Below are 21,852 nucleotides of genomic sequence, written 5' to 3' on the forward strand. Positions count from 1 at the left end.
AATCAATGAATCGCTTTTGTCTCTGCTATTGGTATCGGTCGCCTGCCAAGAAATAGAAACACATAATTTTCCTCCAATCGAACAAAAGTACGTGCTGTTCAAATGATAAAAACGACAATGATTCTTTTTCTCCCTAGCGCGGTACTTCCGGAATTTGTTATGAATTAATGTATCCAACATTATCAGACAAGTGTACAATTAAACAAGTGGACAAATCATTCATATACTAGTACTTTTGTTAATTATGATTAAGCTGTTTTATTAGCATCATCAACGAGCATGCAAAATCGGAAAATTTCATTTATAGTTACTTTAAATAAAATGTTATCGATAGATATATCGAATTGAGTTATTAACAGTCGTATTAAATTTTGTGATTTGATTGTTTTAAATAAGTGTTTTCGCAGTAAAACTTTTCCAGTTAGTTTTCGCCGAACAATTTTGTCTTTAACATATTTAAGAAAAATCTTATCATTTTAAATGGTTCATAGCGTAATTATCTGTATGGGTGAGATCCTAGAAACGATTCGTTCTTTGTCATTGTAATTTACCTATTATTCCGGTAGAATGTTTTAAGAAAAATATTCATCTCATGAGTCATAGCATATTACGCATATTTGTTGCGACCTTAAGAGAATACCAAGAAGTAGATTGCTAATAATCGATAAATTAAATCATCAAAAAATTGTGCAAGTATGAATGCATACGAGTTCTCTTTTACGTATGTTATTTTAAGGATTTCGTTGTTGAATGTTTCAAAGAATCAAAGAATGATATATATCTAGATCAACGGTGGCGTACGAAGAAGCGTTTATAAAAATTGTGAAAATCCAGTCGGTATCGGATCGTACTTCTCCATGTATTGGAACGTGGCGCCCCCTAAGTTTATTGCAAATACACAAGTCAATTTTTTGTCTAGTCTCTGTTAGGAGAATTAATGGAATTTATATTTTATTAAACAAATATAGTCCTATAGTTCAACTCGTTTCTCCTAGGTAAGTGTATATCGGTTTACAATTCTTTTTACTTCTTTCTTTATTACCGGCGCAATATAAAAATGAATCTATGAGAACATATATCTCTTAATTCGAGAACTTCTGTATAAAAAGAGCATAACTGCCTTGTTTTATTCGCCCGTGTTCGAATTTATTTTTAAGACGTGCCGATCGATAAGACAATGCCGAAGTTTGATTTCTTGGTATACGAAATATGACTACGCAAGAAAACGAAATATCGATGCTTGTAAGTTCTGAAATGTCCTTAATTGGTAATCGAGTCACGTGGCAATGACACTACTAGTATAATTACAAATGCCTAACCCGTAGATTTTCATGCAGAAGGAATACAGAAATGTTCGAAGCATGTAAGGCGCGATCTTTCTCTATTCATCGTGTTTCGATGTTGTTTATTCTACAAGACATCTTTCTTTCATCGATATGGTCAGTAAGTATTTGTCGGGATTTCTGGGATTTTAGAAAATATTTTTATTCTTTCTTTCTGAAAATTTATATTTATTTACAATATATATACATATATGGTTTTTTCAAAATACTTATGGTTATATGTATTTAAAGATTTCAGTCATTTTTACATCCATCGGTTTGCGGTTACTTGAGTAGCAAATCGAAACGGGGAAGAAGAATCGGCGGAGTTGATATGGCGAGGAGCTTAACTCCGGTAACCTAGCTTTATGATGTCGAATAATACTCATACAGCTAGATAACCAAAGAAAATGTCCGCGCCAAGATCTTCTTGTTACCTCGAGTGTTGAAATACTCGCAAGGTTAGTCGTGCCAACCAATCAAACCGTCGAGAATCGAAAACCTTCTTTGCTGCCGGCCAATTCATCCGACAGTGTCGGGCCTTCTATTCTCGAGATCGTAAAAATCGGTAAACATACGGATCGATCGTTAACGGCTGTTTATACGAGCGAGCGTCTCCCTCTCGATCGAAAATCCACTATTTCCCGGTGCAGATAATGGCATGCACGTGTCGATGGTGTCCCCACTCTGTAACAGAAAGAACGGAGAAATCGGAAACCGCTTTACAACAATCGTCCCTTTGTCGCGTAACCACGAATTGATTGATATGCGCACGGGTTTGAAAAGTGAAACACAACCGTTGACATTTCGGAGTGAAAGTTAGTCGGTAAGACGGGCCTTCGGGTAGAGGATAGCCAGAGGCTACGAGCGTATATCTGGAAATTTTTCCATCGTTACCAGGCCAAAGTCATTCTCTTCCTAAAAGCATGATAATGGAAAGCACCGAATGCAGAGAAAGCGGCGGCCATACGGTCACACGGTGTAACGTTTTCGATTTGTGTTGCTCGCTCCAAGTCGTTTAAGTGAAACGTAAATGGTCGAAGAAACGAGGCGATACGGTTTTGCTGAATCGTAGAATGCGCAACACGTTATATCGTTGCGTCATAATTACATTGGCTCCGTGCATCTTGCGGTATCATCGAGTTTCCTGGTTGCCATTTCCGACTGACTGATTCACAACTTTAACAAAAGTTATATCTGCAGAACACGAATATACAGAGATAAACTTCAGATTGCGAGAAATATCACGTGTAAATCATAAGGCGCACGTAAAATGTGGCGAATGTTAACCGGAGGTACTCCACTCGAGTCGGACGATATTCGTTAGAAAGAAAAGGAGATTCATACGTTGAATCGTTGGCTTTACCGTCGATTATTATTCGGAATGTAATCTATATTTCGTGGTCGTAGCAACGATTTTGATACCCAATGCTGTGCTTTTCATTCGGTCAGTCCACCAGTAGACCAGTACGATGTTTCGTAAGAACTACCATTTGGAGAAAGTTATGATCTCACGCTGCAGTACACGCGTGGCTGACTTCTATTTTATCATCAAGCTGTTCGGTGCTTCCCGCGCTTCTCCTCGCCTCTTTATCTGTACAACTTCTCAATCTCGATATGAAATACGGGCATGGACGTGAGTAGAAAAATAACATGAACTTTTCGGAAGACCACCGGCTTGCACAATGAGGATCTGACACATTCGCCAATAATTTTATATTTAAATAACACGCTTATCGAATCTGATAGGCGGGGAAGTACGCCAGTATTAGCCGCCTTATCGAATTTCGCAACAGATAATTTAAAAAATTGCGACACGATCTTTTTGCTCTTTTTACTTGTTCGTTGATCCGTAATTTTTGTAAATGTAAAAATACGTTTGCGAACATCAACGGTGAAATATTTGTCTGAAATGAAATCGATGGCGGTCGATGGTTCGATAGAAACGATGCCGCGAGCGAATATCGTACTTACATCTCCGTGCACGCGTTTTATCACGAGAGTGAAAGTGCAAAAGATCCCATTAAGAAAAGAGTAAAAGATAGAAAAATAAAGAAGGAAGAACCGTGGTATACTCACCTGAAAAACTGCCGGTTTATTTCTGGTTCGCTCTCGTATCGAGCGTAACAGGAAGACTGATCAGAAAGATTTAGACTCGATTCAACGATAATCCCCGACTTTCTAAAACTCAATTTTCTTTATTTTTTCTCCCTGTTGAAAGCTGCTACAGCAACAAAGGCAACTGAGATTTCTAGCCTACTTTGCCGCTGGAATGGCTTATCCAAGTTGCACAAGTCCATCGTCACGTACCTACAGCAAATATGAGTAAGTACCTATCTTTCATGATAAGCCGACCTTCGATTCGTTCCATTTGTTCGTCACGGCTTGTTGTTGCACAGCTAACCTGTGCAATTGTCGTTCGTTCTCGTAGGAAAAAAGGCCAGTGCCGAAAACCAAAATCCGTAGAAGCGGTTCGTAGCTCGTTACCAAAATTGCGCCGAGAATTCGCTAAGAATTTTGCAGTAATGGGGAAGATTTCTTGCAGGTGTCGGTGACCGTTGCTCGAGGCTGAAAAATATTTTCGGCGTTGAATCTCAATGCTGGTCGGTTTAACGGTCTAATTAACAGTTCACGATTTAATTAACAATCTGGTGTCCAACCGTGGCATTACAGGGTCTTTGCACGATACGTCTTATTAATCGTACGTTTTATCGAGAACTTTTCCGTTCCGTTCCTGAATTCGTTGCGCAACAATCAGAGATTCTGTTCGTGGCCATTACGCGTCGACACGCGCGTTTTCTAAATCGCTAACTTACCCCCGCGGTGAAAAATCATGACGGCAGCACGTTAACAGTCCGGTGGACAGAAATTTCACGAGCTAACGTTTCGAACGTGTACCCGTGGTAAATTGGTTTCCTAACGAGGTCGGTTTCCAATGCGACTTCCAATCGTTTACGCAAACACAGCTGTACGAGTACTTGAGATAATCGGGGCTAATGTCGCTTCACTTATAGTCATTATCACTTCGAATGTAGTTATCGAGCTTGATTTAACTTCCCTGCCGCGCTGCAACGGATCCAAAGGCGCGAGAAAAAGAAGCCTCTCGACGAGAAGATTCGCGGCATTTTCCTCGTTATTTCCTAAAATATCTTTCGCGACTCGTGATTACTCGTGACTAACGCACCTCTACGAAAGCTAGTTTCCTCTGTTTACTGTGAAAAACAAATTGATAGAACGATTATTCGACAAAAATTTGTGGAGCCTTAAACAACGAGATTAAAAATAGAGTCGCTAAACGTCAAAGAGGCGGACGACGTTTCGCAGATTCTGGCGGTCGAATCCTAAAGGATGAACTAGCGCTTAAGTCAAGCGAAAAGTAATCTTTTTGTTTAAGTGTTTGTATTCCACAACCGAAAGGAGGAAACGTCACGGTTAAATAGTACCTGTCTCGTTATTTACCTAACAAACGGAACGGTTTAACTTGCAAATTAATTTACAGTCGCCGATTGCGCAGTTGTTTGACTTTATCTCCTAATATAACGTAGGACCGGTGAAGTTACCAAGGAAAGGATCGAAATTTTCAAATTAAAATTTTGCTGTTTTACGAGGAACCGGTTATTCGGTGACACTCGGACCCGTTTCGTCACTCGCAACGAATCGAAGGATTCGCATCACCAACGTTCCATATACACGCGGTGCAGTCGAACACGGCTATGCATATGTGCGTTTTATTTCTCGGTCGCTCGCTCTACCGTGCAAATCTCGAATGCATTCGCCGGTACGTTGAAGATCGTTCGCGATACAGGCTTCCGCAATGCCATAACGCTACCGCACCGCCGCCGCGTCGCTTCTTGTCGCGCCGATCTTTGTAGCTGTGACGCAGAAAAGACGATCTTTTTTGCTGCTTGTCGAGTATAAAAAAAGAACGATTCAAACAGGTTTGTCGAAGTGGACGAGCGAGTCACGTTCGTGAGAATCGATTGAAATTTTGTTTTCGAAATAAGAGGAGAACGATCGTGGAGACGCCGTATATTCATTAAGTCGTTTAATGGTTGATACGTTGAACGCTATAGCCGATGCGCCTGATTAATTACGCGTAACGGTTATCGGTTATGTTATTATGTCCTCGCGCTAACACCAGTTCCAAGATGAAGACGGTTTTCGGTTAAGGCTTCAACGTCGATAAGAACTTGAAATCGCTGCGCGATGCAAATTTAAAAGTCAACTGCGACGATTCGAGGTAAAATTTGAAAAACGTCGTTCGTTCGGTTCGAACGAGCATTTCATTTTCGAACATCCGTGCGGACGAAATCTGAAAAGGAAGGACGGTATTAGGAACGTCGCGTAAAATTTGGAGCGTATGGGGGAACAAGAGCGTTCGAACGGCGGTTATTTTTCCACGGTAGTCAGATGCAACCTGTTGCTAAGAGGCTCGAGGAAATTCGCACGCGAAACGGTGCGAATCGGCAACGGGTAGACTGGGCTCGGAGCAGCGCGAAGAATCGAGCGAGGAGAAACGTCGAAGTTTTCGAGTTTAAATCGCGAAATCTCATAGATCAGAAGGGAGAGAAACAGAGAACGGTGGAATGGCCGCTCGAGGACAGAATAGACGATAGAAAGGAAACGGATAGCCAAGAAGTAGATAGGTAAGAACGCGCACACGGCGATTTTCGCCTTGACCTTGTCGAGCGATCGTGTTCACCGGTGATCAACAATGAATGCGTTATTAAATATTTGAATTCCAATAGAAAGTTTTTCGTGCTAATTTATCAGAATTTCGTTGTTAGAATTCGTCGTCTTTGCGGAGATAATCGTTTCTTTGAACGAATCGAAGAGAATTTGATTGAAGGTAAGCCGGTGCGAAATTAAAATTTTCTTTGGAATCGAAATTTGGAGTAGGATTTAGAGGTTCGAAGATAGAATCGAACGGTGTCGGAATCGGTGACGCGGCTATGTCTTTTGGTACGAAAAAGAGAGGAGAGCGCATACCTGTTGCTCGGAGTCGAGGACACGGCCGAGTCGATACGTGAATTTTAAGTCCGCTACTGCTTGCTCCGTCTTACCAAGGGCACATAGACTCGGATCAAAAGAAGAGGAAAGAGAGGAGTCACACCTGGCGCGGTACGAGATGAGATCACTACCGCACTCACTGATCAACTGGCCCCGCGCCCCACGTCCGGGGCCGCACGCACCTTTCGCGTTACCCCTGCCCCCTCGAACTCCGGAACCTAGAGCTCGTTGCCCCCCTCGGGGTCCTTTCGGCCTGTTCAGTCCCCTCTACATCCTTTTTACCTCTTCAGCTTCGCTTCGAACGCTCATTGGTCCGTTCAAATCGACGTCGTGACGTCATCGAACCGAACTGCCGGTATACGTACGAGATTCTCTCTCGAACGAGTCTCTCTCTTCTCTTTCCTTTCCTCTCCTTACCCCTCTGCTTTCTACCCCGCTCCGTTTCGCTGCTTACCGCTCCACTCCCCCTCGCGGACCCTCCCTTTTCTTTCGTCTCTTCTTTCCCCCGTGTGCTCTTCACTCGGTCTCTTCTTTCCTCGAGCCGACTACCTGTCCTCCTACCTATATACATCCGTCTTCTATCGTTCTCTTCTTCTCCCTCTCCTTCTTTGGTCGGTCTTCTCGTTTGGCCGGCTCTCTCGCAACTTCACCGCGGCATCCCTGTCTTTCTACCTGGTTGATTCGTTCTTTATCGTGTTGCCTCGTTTGCCTTTCCTCGCGCCGGCATCTCGTTCTTCTCGTTCTCCTCGTTCCCGAATACTCTTCTGGTTTGCCGCGAGTTCACGATCCTTCCACGCGGCGCGGCGTCTCGTATATTCCCCTCTTGTCTCTATCGTTTTATAGGTATCCGTTGACCCGCGTGCCTTTTTCCCACTTTTTGTCCTCCAAGATCCTCGTCGATTCTTCGAGACGAGGTTGCGTTTCGTTCGCCAGTGGGTCGCCCCGTCGTCTCGTTTTTCTCACTTTCTTCACTGTCAGTTTGGACGCTCCAATTTCCAATTCCTCTGTTCGGCACGATGTACGACGCGATGTTCGATGTTCGAAGCTCTCTTCTTCGCTGTCTATGGCTGACGTGTCGTTGGCCGGTGCGTGTCGGCGACTCGAATCCGAACGTTCGAAGGAGCGCGGATCCATCAAGTCGAATAGTTGTTTCTTTCCTACGGGTCGGTCGCGGCTATACCGGTCGCCGGCCGACGAGATTGTCCGCAAGAGGTTCGCCGCCGTGGTTGCCGCCACCGTCACCGCCACCGCCACCGCCACCGCCACCGCCACCGCCATCGCCACCGCCACCGCCAACGTCGTCGCCACAACGGAGCGAGAGTAGCCCGCCAGGTATATAGGGAGACAGAAAAAGGGAAAAAAGGACGCATTCCAACGGCTATAGTCGGTCCATAACGATTCCTATACGTTGAGAGTGCGCAACGAACAACCAATGACCCCTCTACCGATCTCTCGCGCCTCCTCCTTTTCCCTCCTTCCCACTCTCCTTTTTCTCTTTCCTTTCACATCCTCTCCTTCTTCGTTTCTCCTCTTCCTTCTGTTCTCTCTTCTGCGTTTTGCACGTTTCCACGTGTCTCGTCTCGTCTTGTCCCTCTTTTTCTTTCCTCTGTCTTCTTTTCCCTTCTCTTCTCTCTTCTCTTCTGTCCTCGCTCACCGGTCGTTTCGCTCGCGTACCTGTCTACGTACGTTTACCTGTGTACGTGTGCGCCGCGTACACCGCGATCGAGGTGAAGGCTCGGCCTCGTACGTACCTCTCTACGTAGCCGGTCTGTCCTCTCGTTTTTCGAAGAAAATTCACGACGTCACCACAATGATCGCCGACGAGTCGAATATTTCTCCAACGTCCGAACCACCTCTGTTACTTGGCCCTTCTCGAATATCCTCAACGAGCTGCTCGGCTTTGCGCTTCCTTCGCCAATCCAATCGATGCAACGTTTGGTGCCTTCTCATCGACCATCTATCCCAAGCCCGACCCTACCTACCTGCAATTACACGACCTCGTCGAGAAGAATTCGTCGGGATTTTCTTCGTTCCGTTTGCTCACGAGCAAACTTTTCGTCGGCTTCTGTCGAATCTATTAGCGATGGAACACGAGAATTCGTGGGGACGATCCAGCAGCGCACCTGGCGTGGGAACTCTACGTGCCTCGACGATACGCGTTTTTTCTCCATTTCTCGGCAAAATTTCGTAACGGAATAAATCGTTGCGCTTTTATCTCGAACACGGTTGCTTATTACCTTCGGTATTCTCGAGCGACGAATTCTTTCTCGAACGTGGGACCTAATAACTCGTTTCGAGGTGCTACAGCTACTTGGCCGTCCGATACTTTAACCCGGATGCGTTGCTCCTGCCGCAGAAAAATTGCCACTCGCAACGTCTATCGTCTGCTCGTCGCCATCCGCGTGTCTTACTTGCTAATTGGCGGTACGTGACGTCGGATGTAAAATATATTTTCAGTCTCGAGTTTAAATCGCACATTAAGCGTGGCGTGCCACGAAAACGACGGCTATTTCGGCCACGGCTCGGCGCTCGTTGTTCCAAGGCAATCGCTTTCTTTTTTTCCTTTTTTTTACACGACTGTTTAGTTGGTTGGAGAATAAGGGCCCGCTAAAAGTAACCCTAAAAATAATTAGTTTCGGAGGGAAGATTTCTTTTCCGTCTTTTTCCTTCGTTCAGACGCCTTTTACGTTCAAACGCATTTATGCACCCCAAAGATACGCCTCCTTGAACGATGTAGAATCGGTTCCGCTGTCTGAAAGTACGTCCTGGGAAGTTCCGCGACTACTACACGTGTCATCCATTTTCAGTTTGTGGGAAAGGCAGCGCCGTGACGGAAGGCATGTGCACGAGCGGTTTGACGTACAATTGCAATTTCAGCGTTGCCAAAGGTCACAGGATGAAAGATCGATGGTTCGCGATTCTCGAAAATAATTTGGTCGTAGCGAATAACAGCGAAGCGCTTCGTTATTCACGCTTCGTAGCCGCGAGCGTGGCACTTAATTTGCTTTTCGATTCTTCGATTCGACAGACGCAAACTAACGATTTTCTTTTCTCGAAAATAAATTCGTTCTTTATTCGGATGAAACAGCAGGAAACAAAGAACCGGCGAACTTTCGGACCCCAACTTATTCTTGGAATGTTATTGCAACGTTAAGCCGTACGTGACGCTTACGTGAATGAAATTTTGCATGCGTATCGCTTTGCCCTGGAGTGGCAGGACCTCGAAGGTCGAATTCGATATCGCTTTTTCGGCTTCTACCACAAATTTACAACGGCAAATGGACGACATGTACCGCAAGAATTCCTGCGTTTCTTCCCTCTCTTTTATCAAGCGTCCTCCGTTCCACGCAGGTACGAGATTATCGATGGAAAATCCAGGATACGGTCGACCATTTCTATTCAAGATCGGACAACTGGAGAGAACAGAGAAACAAGCGAATGAATTGTACCCGAGGATCCTAGAACGTAAATGGAAAATCTGCTTAGATACTACAATTTGTGAGAAAGAATTTCCTCGCTTAATGGCTGCTTCTGAACCTTAACCGAGAACGGTGGTCGGTCAAGGACGATTTTTATTGTTCGTTTCGAAGAGGGATCCTTCGGGAGGATCGGTACTGTTATATCCCTGTTCTGGTAACTCACCTGCGTCTGTCCAGGTATAAAGCTGATTCCGCCCTGCGTACAAGCGTTGGCGTCACGAACTGACGCCCTTCGACTTCCGCCGGATGTACGTCGTCCTTGCGTTTCTCCCTGTTTTCCTTGTATACACCTGACTTTTTATTACTTAAATCAGCCACTGCTACGCGCCGAATCGTCGATCGGCCATCGAATCTCGCGAGATAAGAAACGATCTCGTTCGTCGGACGATTTCGAAACTGTTCGAAAGTAAAGAAAAATCACACTTTCCTTGCATGGCGCGTCCAATTATTACATTGAGAATACACGCGTATACGTATACCTGCGAAATATACGAAGGCACATGGAAAATAAAACGCTCTGAAAATCGTGGAATCGAGGTTCTCATTCGCATTCGTTACGATTACGCGGAAGAATGCGAAACGATTTACGCGGTGGTCATGCGCTACTACCAATGAAAGCAATTTGAATAGACGCAAAGCCGTTAATCGATTAGGCGTGCAGTTCACGAAATCGTAATCGTAACAAGAAGCGAAATACGTTCCTTACGTTCGGAGATCTTTTCATGAATTTTTGATCGCTTTTGGTTGCCGTTAATCGTGGCCATTGTGCGTGATAAACGACATAAGCAGAGGAATATAAAATCGTCGATAGAAACGTTTTTCTCTGCGTTCGAAGAGATTTGTTCGACGGAAACCGCCGTAAAGCTCGAACCGTTGGCACGATGAACGACCGTTACCGGGAGAAGACTATAGAAATCGGTTCGCACCTGCCTGGTCCGGTAAAAAGAAAAACCTACCCAGAACCCCCGTGAGCCTCGAGGTCCAAGGTAAGTTTATGGATGTCTCGCCCCTTATTCGTGACGGCCCCGGCACAGGTTTCGGGTTTAGAGAGATTTCCGACGCTCCCGTGTTTTCTTATAGGGTTGCCGCTGTCGCATCTTTCCCTCCGTGCCTATTCCTTCCTGGAATAATAACAATTCCTGCCTATTCCATAAATATTTCGCATTTTGTGTTCGAGCTTCACCTTCATTTTCATTGGATTGCTGTACGAAAAATTACACCGCCAGCTATCGCGTACCGCGCGTACAGCTCGAAGATTTTAAGACGACGAGGCTGGCAACGACAGATTACGGCAAAAGGAACGGATGAAACATCGACGACAAAGTCGATTTCGAACGGTACCCTATGTAGATGTCACGGTTATCCACAGCGAAGATTCGTACCCTCTGCTGCGAGACGCTGCTTGATACTTTCCCAATGGCTGTACCATTACGACGGATCTAATCTTTTATTTTTGCAGAATCGTTGCATTCGTTACGCGACTCGGCCGAAGCTTCACGAAAGATCGTTCGAGTTCTTTTATTTCCTCCACCTTTCTCCAGTTATCGTTGCCTATCTTGTACGCGTGTATTTGGAGATGTATCTTCGACTCGATCGACCAATCTCTTAAACTCGTTTCGATCCTACCGAAAGAAGATCGCGCGGTTTCAACGAATAAACGCGTTGGTGGTTTCACGAGAGCATTCGGCCTAACGTTTTCTAAGCGATACCGTTTCACATTTCCATACGATTAGGAATCTGAAAGGCTAATCCCTCGGGTTAACAGCTTCATTCCGTCCAGAGTTAACGATCTTCGAAACATCGCGGTCGATCGAATTTTACGATGCGTTCGAGACGATGTTTCCGTACAACGCGGGAGAAAGCGTAGGCAACGATTCTTACGTCGAAGTAAAACGAACGTCGTTTCCATCGAGACATGAAAAATTCGATCGATCGGAGCTCGATTCGACGTTGACGGAAGATACGCGAAAGAAGGTCGCGTTGTCGAGAAATCGACATCGCGGTTGCGGGTCTGCAAGTATCGAAGTCTCCGAACCACTAGATAAACGACGAACATGTTACGTCTCTTATGGCGATCTATGGCGATCGATCTTACAATTGTAATTTCCTAGAACGTTTTAGCTTAGTGGAGCTCCTCCCACGAGGATAGCGAAAGTTTCGAGTTTCCATAGGACTTCCAGAGCGTTCGACGGTTGGTAAGTGGAATCGGAAAGAAGAAATGGCGAACGTGTAGGAAGTCGGCAACGGCAGAAGCAAGAGAATCTCGGTTGATTCTGACGGTGAAACGTGCGGAACGGAAGCCCGAGAGGTTCGAAGAAAAATCGAGATCGTTCGAGTAGGAAAGTTCTCCAAAGAGTTTCGAGAGTAAGCGAGGCTTCTGCCGAGAGAATGACTCGAGGCAGAACACCGATGATGTCATCGGTCGGCGGATACTCGCGCCTACGCTTTTCTCTCTACCAGTTTCACTGGCAGGGATACCGCGTGTGCTCCTTCTCGAAGCCACTCTACACGAATATCCAACCTCCACTGCCTCTATTCCCCTTTTCGCTTCTCTTCTCTTCTTTGCCGTTCCATTCGCTTCTCCGCGCTTCGTTTCTCTTCCTTCCACCGCCTCGAGGTCCCTCTACACTTTATATTGTACGAGGACGAGGCGAGCGATATAACGTGCCGAGGACATGCTCGATTCTACCTTCATGCCAGTCTACATTGCCGGTATATACCGGTTATGCAGATGGAGCTTGGTCTGGACCCCCTCGGCAAACCCTCCGACATAAAATCTCGTCTCTTATTCTTCTTCTTCTTCTTCTTCTTCTTCTCCTCCTCCTCCATCTTCTTTCCTTCTCTCTTCTTCTTCATCATCATCGTCGTCGTCATCATCGTTATCGTCATCGTTTTCATCATCGTCGCGTTCATCCTCGTTGTCGTCCAGTCCTCCTATTTCTTGTTCCCAGTTGTTCGTTTCCTTTCTTCCCGTCTTTCTTTTCTCCTTGTTTGCCGTTCACGTGTAAGCCGCCGTTGTCGCAGTTTCCGTCTCTGTCTCGCGACGAACAACGTTGCTTTTCCTTTACGCACGATCATCCGGATATACCTACGCTCCATCGTCCTTCTTTCTCGACTTTTCTGCTCGCCCTTCGTACTTCGCTCCGTCCGAACCTCTTCCTAGACGTTAAAAACGGTTAAGGTACTACGCTATGAACGAAGATTGCACAGCTTTCTCGAAGCTATTTACAGACGGATTTTTTCCCTCAAACAGGTATTTCGCCTGATAGCCGGTGAAGCTGCTTCGGACTTGAAAATAAAGAATACCGATCGATCGACATACCTATGCAGTCTTAATGTGATTTAAGGAATCACGCGATTATTGGCAGATCGGGATATTATTCTTCTATTCGATATATAATATACATATGTGTGATTGTTAAGAGGAAAATTTCAATAATTTTCTATCGTTGTTTCAACAATCCCGATAAAAGAAATAAGAAGCGAACAGACAGAGCCATTCCGCTGTCACTATATTCAGGTGCGACAGATCCTTTTTGGGAAATACAATAGCTTCGTTGATCGCGAGCAAGTCAACTTCGCGGTTGAAAGAACGGCGATTAAATCGCCGCCATCTACCGTCACCCGTACTCTTTCCAGTGCCTCGTTAAATCGACACGACTGTCCCATTCTTCTTGCGGACCCATTACTTTTCACATATTCCTTGAAAAGAAATCACAGTTGGACCGAGCAATTAAAAGACACCGCTCCACGCCTTCTTTGCTTCTGCTTTATCGAGATTAATCCCTATGTAATTTTTGTCGCGTGAATCGACGCACGTATAACGCGTTGCTAGCTTAGTGTTAAAAAGACGACAGCACGCCTGAATTCGCGATAGCGTTTCATTTCGAAGGGACAGAAAGTTCCGCGTCGATCGATCGACGAAAGGAACGCGCTGTTACACACGGTCGCAGCGTAGAAATCTTTCCTCGAATTCTCGACGTTAAGCGAAAGAACTTGTAGCGAACGATCGAATATCGATCATTGTCCTCTCTAACAGACAGGAAACTACGTTTTCTAACGGCGTTGTCGTCATAATGTCACGACGACCGCAATTATTCGGCGCAACAGATCCCTTGCCTTAAGTGGCAGCGGATAATTCATCGCTTTCGATTTGACCGGCGTAATAGTCAAGTTGGATTATCACGACAACGAGCGACAACGTTAACCAGTCCTCCGTTTCGTAATCTCTCGAAGCAAACGACTATGGGAGCACTTACGTGTCTACAGGATGACAATGTGTACGAGAACTTTCAAGCAGCTGAATGGCAAGAATAATTCGACCTTTTTTCGCCTGCGTTCATGGTAATTCGGGAATAAATGAGAGAAGAAATCGTCGTACTTGACGACAGCTGTCGAAAATAACGAGATCGAACGTAAAGAATGAGGAAACAAAATGCGTAGGAAAAGGAAGAAATATTAAAAACTGGTGCCTCATGCGCACGAATGTTCTCGGTTTATTTGTTGATACGAAAAACGTGAGTTATTGTGCAAATAATTGCCGCGGCTGTCTACGCTTGTCACGGCTGCTTACGAGGTGTAAGCCGTGCAGACGATTACGGCTTTGCAAACAGAAGAAGAGAAAGAGAAAAACGGTGTGCACCTTTTCACCGAAATTTCAAAGAAACTTTGAATAGCGAGTAGCGTGTATCTCCTGCCGCGAGACAACGTTATAACCACGCTTCGACCATTAACGAATCAAACTCTTTTCCTCGCTTCGTAAATTACATGTTTCGGACACATTTTGATTTTATGTTTACACTTGTTCCTTCCTCTCCTTTTTTCTTCGTGTGCTTCCCCCCTTCTCCATTCGTTCTCGGTTATCCCGAACCGATAGAAGGAAGCCGTACGTTTATTTGCCAAAAACGTGGAAATCACATGATATTCCACGGACGATGCGAACGCTTTCGAATGCGCGAAACGTTCGTGGAATAAATTTAGGTGGTACTTGAGCGGAAAGCTGATCTACCGGCCACGACCAGTTGCGAAACTTCTTTGAGTACCGTCGCAAAATTTTACTCCAAGCTCTCTGTATACACCGGTTCGCCGTTTCGAGAGCTTCGAATAAAATGCAACGTGGAATCAACGAGGCGAATCATCGACGATCAAGAGCAAACGCAATTTCCAGGATATTATCGGCACGAAGACGGTACGAGAGAAATATAATTGCGTGTACTTTGCGAAACTTCGCCGGCCGATCGAGCGCGTACGATTCCTGGCAAACGTTTGTAGAGAACGTCGAATCGTTAATGCAAGACGAAGGCTTACACGCAGCAACATCGCCAACGTATTGGTTACGCATCTTTGAAGCAACTCGTCGCATTGTCAATGGATAGCCTCATAGTTTGCAGGCATTTTTATCATCCCGTTGTCCGTACGGGGAGGTAATCGTAGCGGCGAAGTCGCAATTGCCTTAAACGATTGCAACAGATCGAGATAGACCGGCGATAATATACGCGGCTCCTGTCTGGCCTACCTAAGCCTGCCTAATCGTACGTTGAAACGCATAAATCGCATTGGTTTCGCGTGAATAAATGACGGTTCGTTCCACCGAGAATAGGGAATAAAACGATATCGGCTGGTTGTTGAAGCGTTTCGATATAGTGGACATGGAATATTAGGGAGCAGCAGGTACTCGAGGGAACGTCAAAAAACGGCGCTCGCCTCGATTACAAATCTCACGGCGAAGATGTCCGAAGATAGCGAAAGAATATTCGAGCACCCCAATGGGGCCCATTAGGATCCGAAGGTAGTTGGGCCAGTCCTCTATCTGACTGTCCTTCTCTCTCTCTTATTCTCGATGAATCCATGGTAGAGGAGGCGGGGGATGGTTGGCCGGTCAAGCCACATTCCGTTGGCCAACCGGCTCCTTGGAACCCTTCCTCCCCCTCTTTGGTAGACGGTTCTCTATATACAAGCTCTCGCCTTCTTATGCACCACTACGATATGTGCCCACAAGACCGCCAATATTATTTCGACTAGACAGCGGTCGACTCGACGCAACCTTGTCAGAGAGCAATGCATAGGTATCTGCTTTCACGGAGTGAAACGTTACTGGGAAGAAAACCTCAAAGGTCGAGTTTAACGCGCATACTGCGTGTTTGCTCGCCGCGCTACTCTCCAACTTGTAATTTTCGAAAAACACGAGCAACGCGTCCTCCTTCGCGATTCCTCTCTTTTTCTTCTATCCTTTACGTCAATTCCATTCGATCCGATTCGTTCGTGAACGCCGGTTCATCCTTCTCGCTTCTCTTCCTCTCCGTCTATCCTATTATTCTATCTCATATATCGTATACGATGCTTCTCCCGCGCGATACGTAACATTCGACCAACATCGACGAGTAACATTCGAATATTGACTATATTCGATCACCAACGAAGATCTCGAAGCACTCGAAGTTTCGTTATTCGAATACAACATACTTTAGCGGTGAATGGCTGGTATTTTTGTACTTTGATCGTTTGAATCGTTTAAAACTTCATCGTCGATTAAAAACATCGAATCGAGCATACATGTACGTTGGGAATGAACGAAAGACGGATCCCGGAATCATGAAAGTATATTTCGAGCAAACGATGTCACCGTGGCGATCGTGAGGTCGAGGTCCCGAGGAAGGTTCGAGAGATCTCCGGCGAGAGAACTCGCCCACGTAGGGTGCCGTAAAAGTTTGCTTCGGATCTGCCCTCCACCAACCGCCTTCGTCGCTATCATCCTCCAACCGTTTCCCCTCTTCTTCCGTTACTACTCTTAGCTTCTCTTTCGTCTTCTTCGGTTTCTCTCCCTTTTGTCATTCGTCTGCTCTCGCCACCCGCGATCTTCGCCTTTTCTCTCGTTCCTGTTTTCCTTGACTTTTTATCCCGCCTTTATCTCGATCTCTTCCTCTTCACGGTTGCTCTCCAAAACGCCGTCGACTCGCGATCTCGTCGAGACGCACCGCGTCGCATAGCGTCGACCAGGCTCAGCAATATACCTATACGGATAGCTTGGTATGGAAGGTGGTTCGCTGAGATGTTTAAGGGGAAGACTCTCCCAAGAGCGGTGATCTTCTGCCGAGCGCAAGAGCGAGATGAGTCGAAGAGATGAGGAAGGGGGCTCGCGCGCAGAGGGTGTCGACGGTGGACCCAGGAGGCAAGGGGGCCTCCTCGGACCTCGAGGGCCTGTGGACGAGCCAGCAAGAAGAACGGTAGGGATGCGAGCGGGGAAGAGAGAAGGATGAGAAGTGACCGGATGGCCTTGGTCCCAAGACTTGGTTAGTTACCGCGCGGCCGACTATAACTGGTCGAGAACTTCGTAACACACAGGGCGGTATCTCCGACTTCGACCGCTTTTTAAGACCACGGGCCACGGTACCGCGCAATGCCACATCACAGATACGAACTAGCCCCTAAAACACCAACGACGATACCGGACAACCTGATCGTTTTTATAGACGATCGCTTGTAACATTTTTTCATTCTCTGGATGACTTTCTTCGATCGCGCCTTACAGTGACACGCGAAAATCATAGGCTTTTACCCTTTCTTTTCTTCTTCTTTTTTCTTGGTTCCTCGCTCAAAACACCGGCGTCTTGTCTACGCCGTGTTGCACTACTTTCCGACTATTCGCGATGGTTTGCTGAAAACAGGAACACCACGCTACGATAACGCTATCGAACAAGCAACGTTCCAACTATATTTTTGAAATATCCGGCTTTTCCTTTTTTTCTTTTCGGCTGATTTCCTTCCATTTGTTCTTTGTTATACGTGAAATTGATTTATGCATCTTTGTAAAGGATACGGAACGTTATTGGAGACTTGACTTACAGAGTTACAGGAGGTTCCTGTCTGGAGTGAAAATGAATGGCCTGGTTATTTAGCCAGCATTGCTCGTTATTGCTCAACAGGGGCAACTTATGGGGCCGTATAAGAAAGTATATCTGTGACTGGCAAGAAACTATATGGTAGCGCTTCACTAAGCGCGTACAGATTCACGGAGCTAATAATTATACTTGGTGAGTTTGCAAAACTTATTGCCCGTGGTACTCGCAGCGCATAAAGTATCAAAATTGTACCATCTATGTTTTTCAAACGCGCTAAACATCTCGATATCTGAAATTCGCAGACAAAGTAATTTTTTAATACATATGCATAGCAAAAATGAAAAGAGTAAATAAACGTATGTGTTTTATTGACTGGCAGTAAATTTTATTAATTTTCGACAGCGATGAAAATTAAATTCTTATATGGAAAGTTGCCATGAAATCTGAGGCTCTCGTTACGACATGTTCAAACTCTAGATAGGATAAAACACCGTCACCGTCGATGTCGCTTTCTTCCAAAACTTTTCGACACACAGTGGCCACTTCGTCGGTATTCAAACCATCTTGAACCAACTGTCGACAAGTTCGTTCTAAATCATTCAATCCCAATACCCCATCTTCGTCAAAATCTGTTCGCAAAAAATTATAAAACGTTACCACGATTCGTATAAATTTCTGTTCGAATGTCACGTCATCGCGAAAATGATGGAGAATATTATGTTGGAATCGTTTGCATTACAACGTAGTATATAATTAATCGTGTATGCTAGAAAATCGATAGTTCTTTCGTGCAAATGATTCTCTTGTGTAACGCGAATGTCGTGTCTAGACAACGTATATACTTCGAATTCAATAGCATAGTTATAGGTACATCAGACACGACCTCGAATATTTCTCACGATCCGTCCAACTGTCTGATTCACATGGTGATTCGTACCGTAAATCTTAAAAGCGTAGAACACCTTCAAGTCTCTGGGTGCGTGTTCCGAAAAAACCGACATCATCTCAAGGAACTCCTCGAAGCAGATTCCTTCGTTTGAAACATCGGACGTTGACAATCCCGAATTCTGGCATTTTGCGAACACCTCTGAAATTCGTTGTCTAAACGGATTTTCCTGAAACATGATCAACTGTAACTGTTCGTCAAGCACCGCGACGAGAACCTCGCGCTCACGTGTGAAAAGAGTTTTAACATCGAACGAGGGCAGAAAGATTAATCTAAGAACCTTTAATTCTGGTATGCGTGTCAAGCAAGACAGTGGTATACGAAGTGTCGATGCCTGTTGAGGCGTCATGGATCGTGGAACTGCCCCAGGGTCTCCCATGTCCCGAAACCGTTTATATATTCTAAAAAGGTATCGATGTACAAAAGAAGGATCGATAATTGTGTATACAGATCGTGCATGCAGTACCTTAAGATTTCTTTTCGGGTAAAGAACGTGCAATCTTGATAATCTTCCAATTGTTCCTCGGTGAATGTAGCTACTTTGTTTCCCATTTTATTTAATAGTAACAATGCTCGACGCAAATGCAACTGTTAATCTATCGGTTATACCGGTGTTTCATTTACCAGTTAGAGCTTACAACTGAGTTTTCGCACCTCCAATGTTCAATACGAAATCTAATAATCAGGGTGTGTCTTGCCGCTCCCACTTTTAGGGACGTTTCACTCAGTAATTTGCGGGAAAAAGGTCGAATTTTCCATACGTTTACTTTTCTCGTAAGTCCTACTAATTTTTTCCCTCGCGAGACTTTTAATCGAATAGCCAACATTGCGTAATGGAAATAGTAGGGAGTTAAAATGACAAATCTTTTATAAATGAAAAATTGTATTGTTATAGAGGAATATGAAGTTAACCGTCGATAAAATTGATACTATTTACATGTAATGATCTTCGTAATTTTCCTTGCAATCGAGCAAGTGATTGAGGCATTCGTTAAACTCGTCCTCTTCCAATCCAGAGTCTGTGAATGCATGAAATTTCTTTATGCTTTTTATTTTGCTCAGTTGATCATGCAAAGATTCATACATTGAACTAAGACCGTTTCCGCTATGTAAACCAGCCATAACAGGAACGGACTGAACATCTAAAAATAGAAATTGATAAATACTTGATACAAGTCGTACATTTATAGTGATTCTAAAAAATAGGGAATAGAACGATTTAAATGACTATAATTCAGAAACACACCTGTTCCTACAGGCCACCCAATAACGTCCCCGGTTTCAGTAATATTGTTATTGAAAATTTTTGGATATGGAGGTTTTATGTTCAGTGGTGATGAAATGTTTGATAAATAAGTTGCTGATGCATGACAAGTGCATGCTAAATAAAGCATCATCATTTCGTGTACAGTAGAGCATCTATAGGCTGGTTTTGACATTTGTTTCATTGCATCAGAAATAGGTCGTTTTAATCTTTCTTCGGAAATTCCACGTAATACTATGCTTTGCATATTTTTATCCATTGGTATGTCACAATTTGGTGTCAAACTTGTCCATAATGGTCCTTCAAGTTCGTCCAGGACGTCGATCAAATCTGCTTTAGCAGTCATCGGGAACGGTAAAGTTAGGCTTGTTGCGACTGCCTTTCGACCCAGTTTATTGAGATCCGCACATAAATCGGATAAAACTACATTTGGATATTCTCTTCGTCTGTATCTAATAGTTAATGTGTCCAATGCAGTAGCTAAAAGTGCACTGCTATGATACTTTACTTCAGAATTGTACGTCAAATGATTAAATATACGCGGTTCTCCAATTTGTGGCCAAGCTGTTTCTCCACAACATAGTGGACTAAATAATGAAGCATATTCTCCTACATGTTGCCAGCATAAAGCTGTATTGAGTATTTTAATCACGTTGGATGTAGAAGGTTCAGTCTTCTTACTGTCTATACATGGAAATGACACGATACTTTTTCCATATTCATCTCTTAGGTGTTGTATACACGATGCCCCGATTCCAGCAAAACAATCCATAGAATCTAGAATTATCTATATTTCAAAATATTATCAATATTGCAGAATAATATAAAAACTATGTATATAAATATAAATGACCACATGCCTGAAATCCTTGCATTAAATCGCATTCTTCGACATAAGCTCTTATTCTTTCAGAAAAGTCGTCTGAGAATTGTTCTGTATTCCATAAATTTTTTCCATAAGTAAAGATACTAAATGGATACATTGCTCCATCGTGTTTGTGATGCTTAATGACATTTAATGTCCTAGGATGAAACCTAGGTAATAGATAATCTACCCACGAGCCGATGTTATTTTCCAAATTGGGGGGTGACGATGTTGAATTTGATGCTTCAGAAGATTCATCTAAGCTTTTAATAAATGGAGTTTTATCAACTGCTTCTTTCTTCAAGACCTGTACCTTTTTATCATCCCATAAACATTGTTGGGCTCCTTCCGACTGAGTAACATCATATAAAGTCCCTTGTTTTTTCAGATATCCAAATGCTTCTTCCAAATCTATAAGTAGCAATCTAGGAGTGTAAGTAACTTGTTTCTGAAAAAAAAAAGATATTCAATTGCCCTTAATAACAAATTGTACATTTTTATAGCTTTGTTCTAAAAACATATTACTACACATTTATACCTTTAAGTTTTCACCTTCTCTGTATAAAACATCATGATTTATTTCAGATGGATTATCAGGATCATAAGAGAAATTAGATTCCTAAAAATATTTAAAAGAAAATTAAACAATTCTAATATTCTATGACTGGTATATTTCCTCTAAATACCTGTATATTCCACCAATGACTACCGATAAAATTGGAATAATGACCTAATTGAATAGTTAATATTTCTCGAGATGTCATCTTGTATTATGTACGTAATATAAATTTTCATACGATGCGATGGTTATCCGCAAATAAGGTTACACCATCAAATACTACACGTGCATTGTACTAGTTATTTATTGTTTCTTATATTTGGGCAGACATACTATTGACAAAACATTAGAAACGAATCCTCAAATAACAAAATACATACATATTGCATACAATTACGTATTGGCCGAAACTGTTATATATGTCATATAGCAACGCGTGACGATGAATGACAAGCAGAGCAGAGCGTAGTACTGGATTGTCTCTCTGTATATGTACATTTTATGCATTCTGTACCTGTATTTGTATATACGTAGTATAGTGATGAGTAATGAGTATATATAATATACAA

General features: G+C 43.8%; 3 protein-coding genes and 2 long non-coding RNA genes across 5 annotated transcripts in view; 2 read left to right on the top strand and 3 right to left on the bottom strand.

The window, feature by feature from the left end:
• The first annotated feature begins 886 nt into the window (after positions 1-886).
• On the top strand, positions 887-1,662 carry LOC143302932 (uncharacterized). Its single transcript, XR_013058799.1, has 4 exons — positions 887-995; positions 1,158-1,242; positions 1,326-1,443; positions 1,575-1,662. It is a non-coding gene; the product is annotated as an uncharacterized LOC143302932 (long non-coding RNA).
• A 260-nt stretch (positions 1,663-1,922) lies between these two features.
• Positions 1,923-7,549, bottom strand: LOC143302931 (uncharacterized). Its single transcript, XR_013058798.1, has 3 exons — positions 6,312-7,549; positions 3,402-3,890; positions 1,923-2,009 (listed from the first exon to the last, which is right to left on the bottom strand). It is a non-coding gene; the product is annotated as an uncharacterized LOC143302931 (long non-coding RNA).
• Positions 3,567-21,852, top strand: part of LOC117153838 (kin of IRRE-like protein 3) — a 129,360-nt gene continuing 111,074 nt past the window's right edge. The window contains exon 1 of the mRNA XM_076620064.1: positions 3,567-3,647. Within this exon, the coding sequence (XP_076476179.1) occupies positions 3,644-3,647 (4 nt within the window). The 5' untranslated portion in view covers positions 3,567-3,643. The remainder of the gene's footprint in view (positions 3,648-21,852) is intronic.
• On the bottom strand, positions 18,013-19,307 carry LOC117153886 (Calcium and integrin binding family member 2). The gene is made up of 4 exons (XM_033328390.2): positions 19,062-19,307; positions 18,876-18,996; positions 18,587-18,764; positions 18,013-18,278 (listed from the first exon to the last, which is right to left on the bottom strand). The coding sequence occupies exons 1-4, from the start codon at positions 19,145-19,147 to the stop codon at positions 18,061-18,063; spliced, it is 603 nt and encodes a 200-aa protein (XP_033184281.2). The 5' UTR covers positions 19,148-19,307; the 3' UTR covers positions 18,013-18,060.
• mst (misato mitochondrial distribution and morphology regulator) lies at positions 19,461-21,550 on the bottom strand. Its single transcript, XM_033328297.2, has 5 exons — positions 21,411-21,550; positions 21,263-21,343; positions 20,720-21,172; positions 19,842-20,646; positions 19,461-19,737 (listed from the first exon to the last, which is right to left on the bottom strand). The coding sequence occupies exons 1-5, from the start codon at positions 21,486-21,488 to the stop codon at positions 19,529-19,531; spliced, it is 1,626 nt and encodes a 541-aa protein (XP_033184188.1). The 5' UTR covers positions 21,489-21,550; the 3' UTR covers positions 19,461-19,528.

The sequence above is a fragment of the Bombus vancouverensis genome, chromosome 7 (assembly GCF_051014615.1).
Source record: "Bombus vancouverensis nearcticus chromosome 7, iyBomVanc1_principal, whole genome shotgun sequence".
NCBI classification, from domain to species: Eukaryota; Metazoa; Arthropoda; class Insecta; order Hymenoptera; family Apidae; genus Bombus; species Bombus vancouverensis.

Bases quoted from the DNA above. Each gene is read 5' to 3' on its own strand.
- LOC117153886 (XM_033328390.2), bottom strand. From the start codon at position 19,147: ATGGGAAACAAAGTAGCTACATTCACCGAGGAACAATTGGAAGATTAT. The intron at 18,997-19,061 runs GTACTGCATGCA...ATACCTTTTTAG, and splicing joins ACCCGAAAAGAAATCTTAAG to AATATATAAACGGTTTCGGG. The intron at 18,765-18,875 runs GTTCTTAGATTA...ATCATGTTTCAG, and splicing joins CACGCATACCAGAATTAAAG to GAAAATCCGTTTAGACAACG.
- mst (XM_033328297.2), bottom strand. From the start codon at position 21,488: ATGACATCTCGAGAAATATTAACTATTCAATTAGGTCATTATTCCAAT. The intron at 20,647-20,719 runs GCATGTGGTCAT...TTTGAAATATAG, and splicing joins ATTTAATGCAAGGATTTCAG to ATAATTCTAGATTCTATGGA. The intron at 19,738-19,841 runs GTGTGTTTCTGA...TTCTATTTTTAG, and splicing joins TGGGTGGCCTGTAGGAACAG to ATGTTCAGTCCGTTCCTGTT.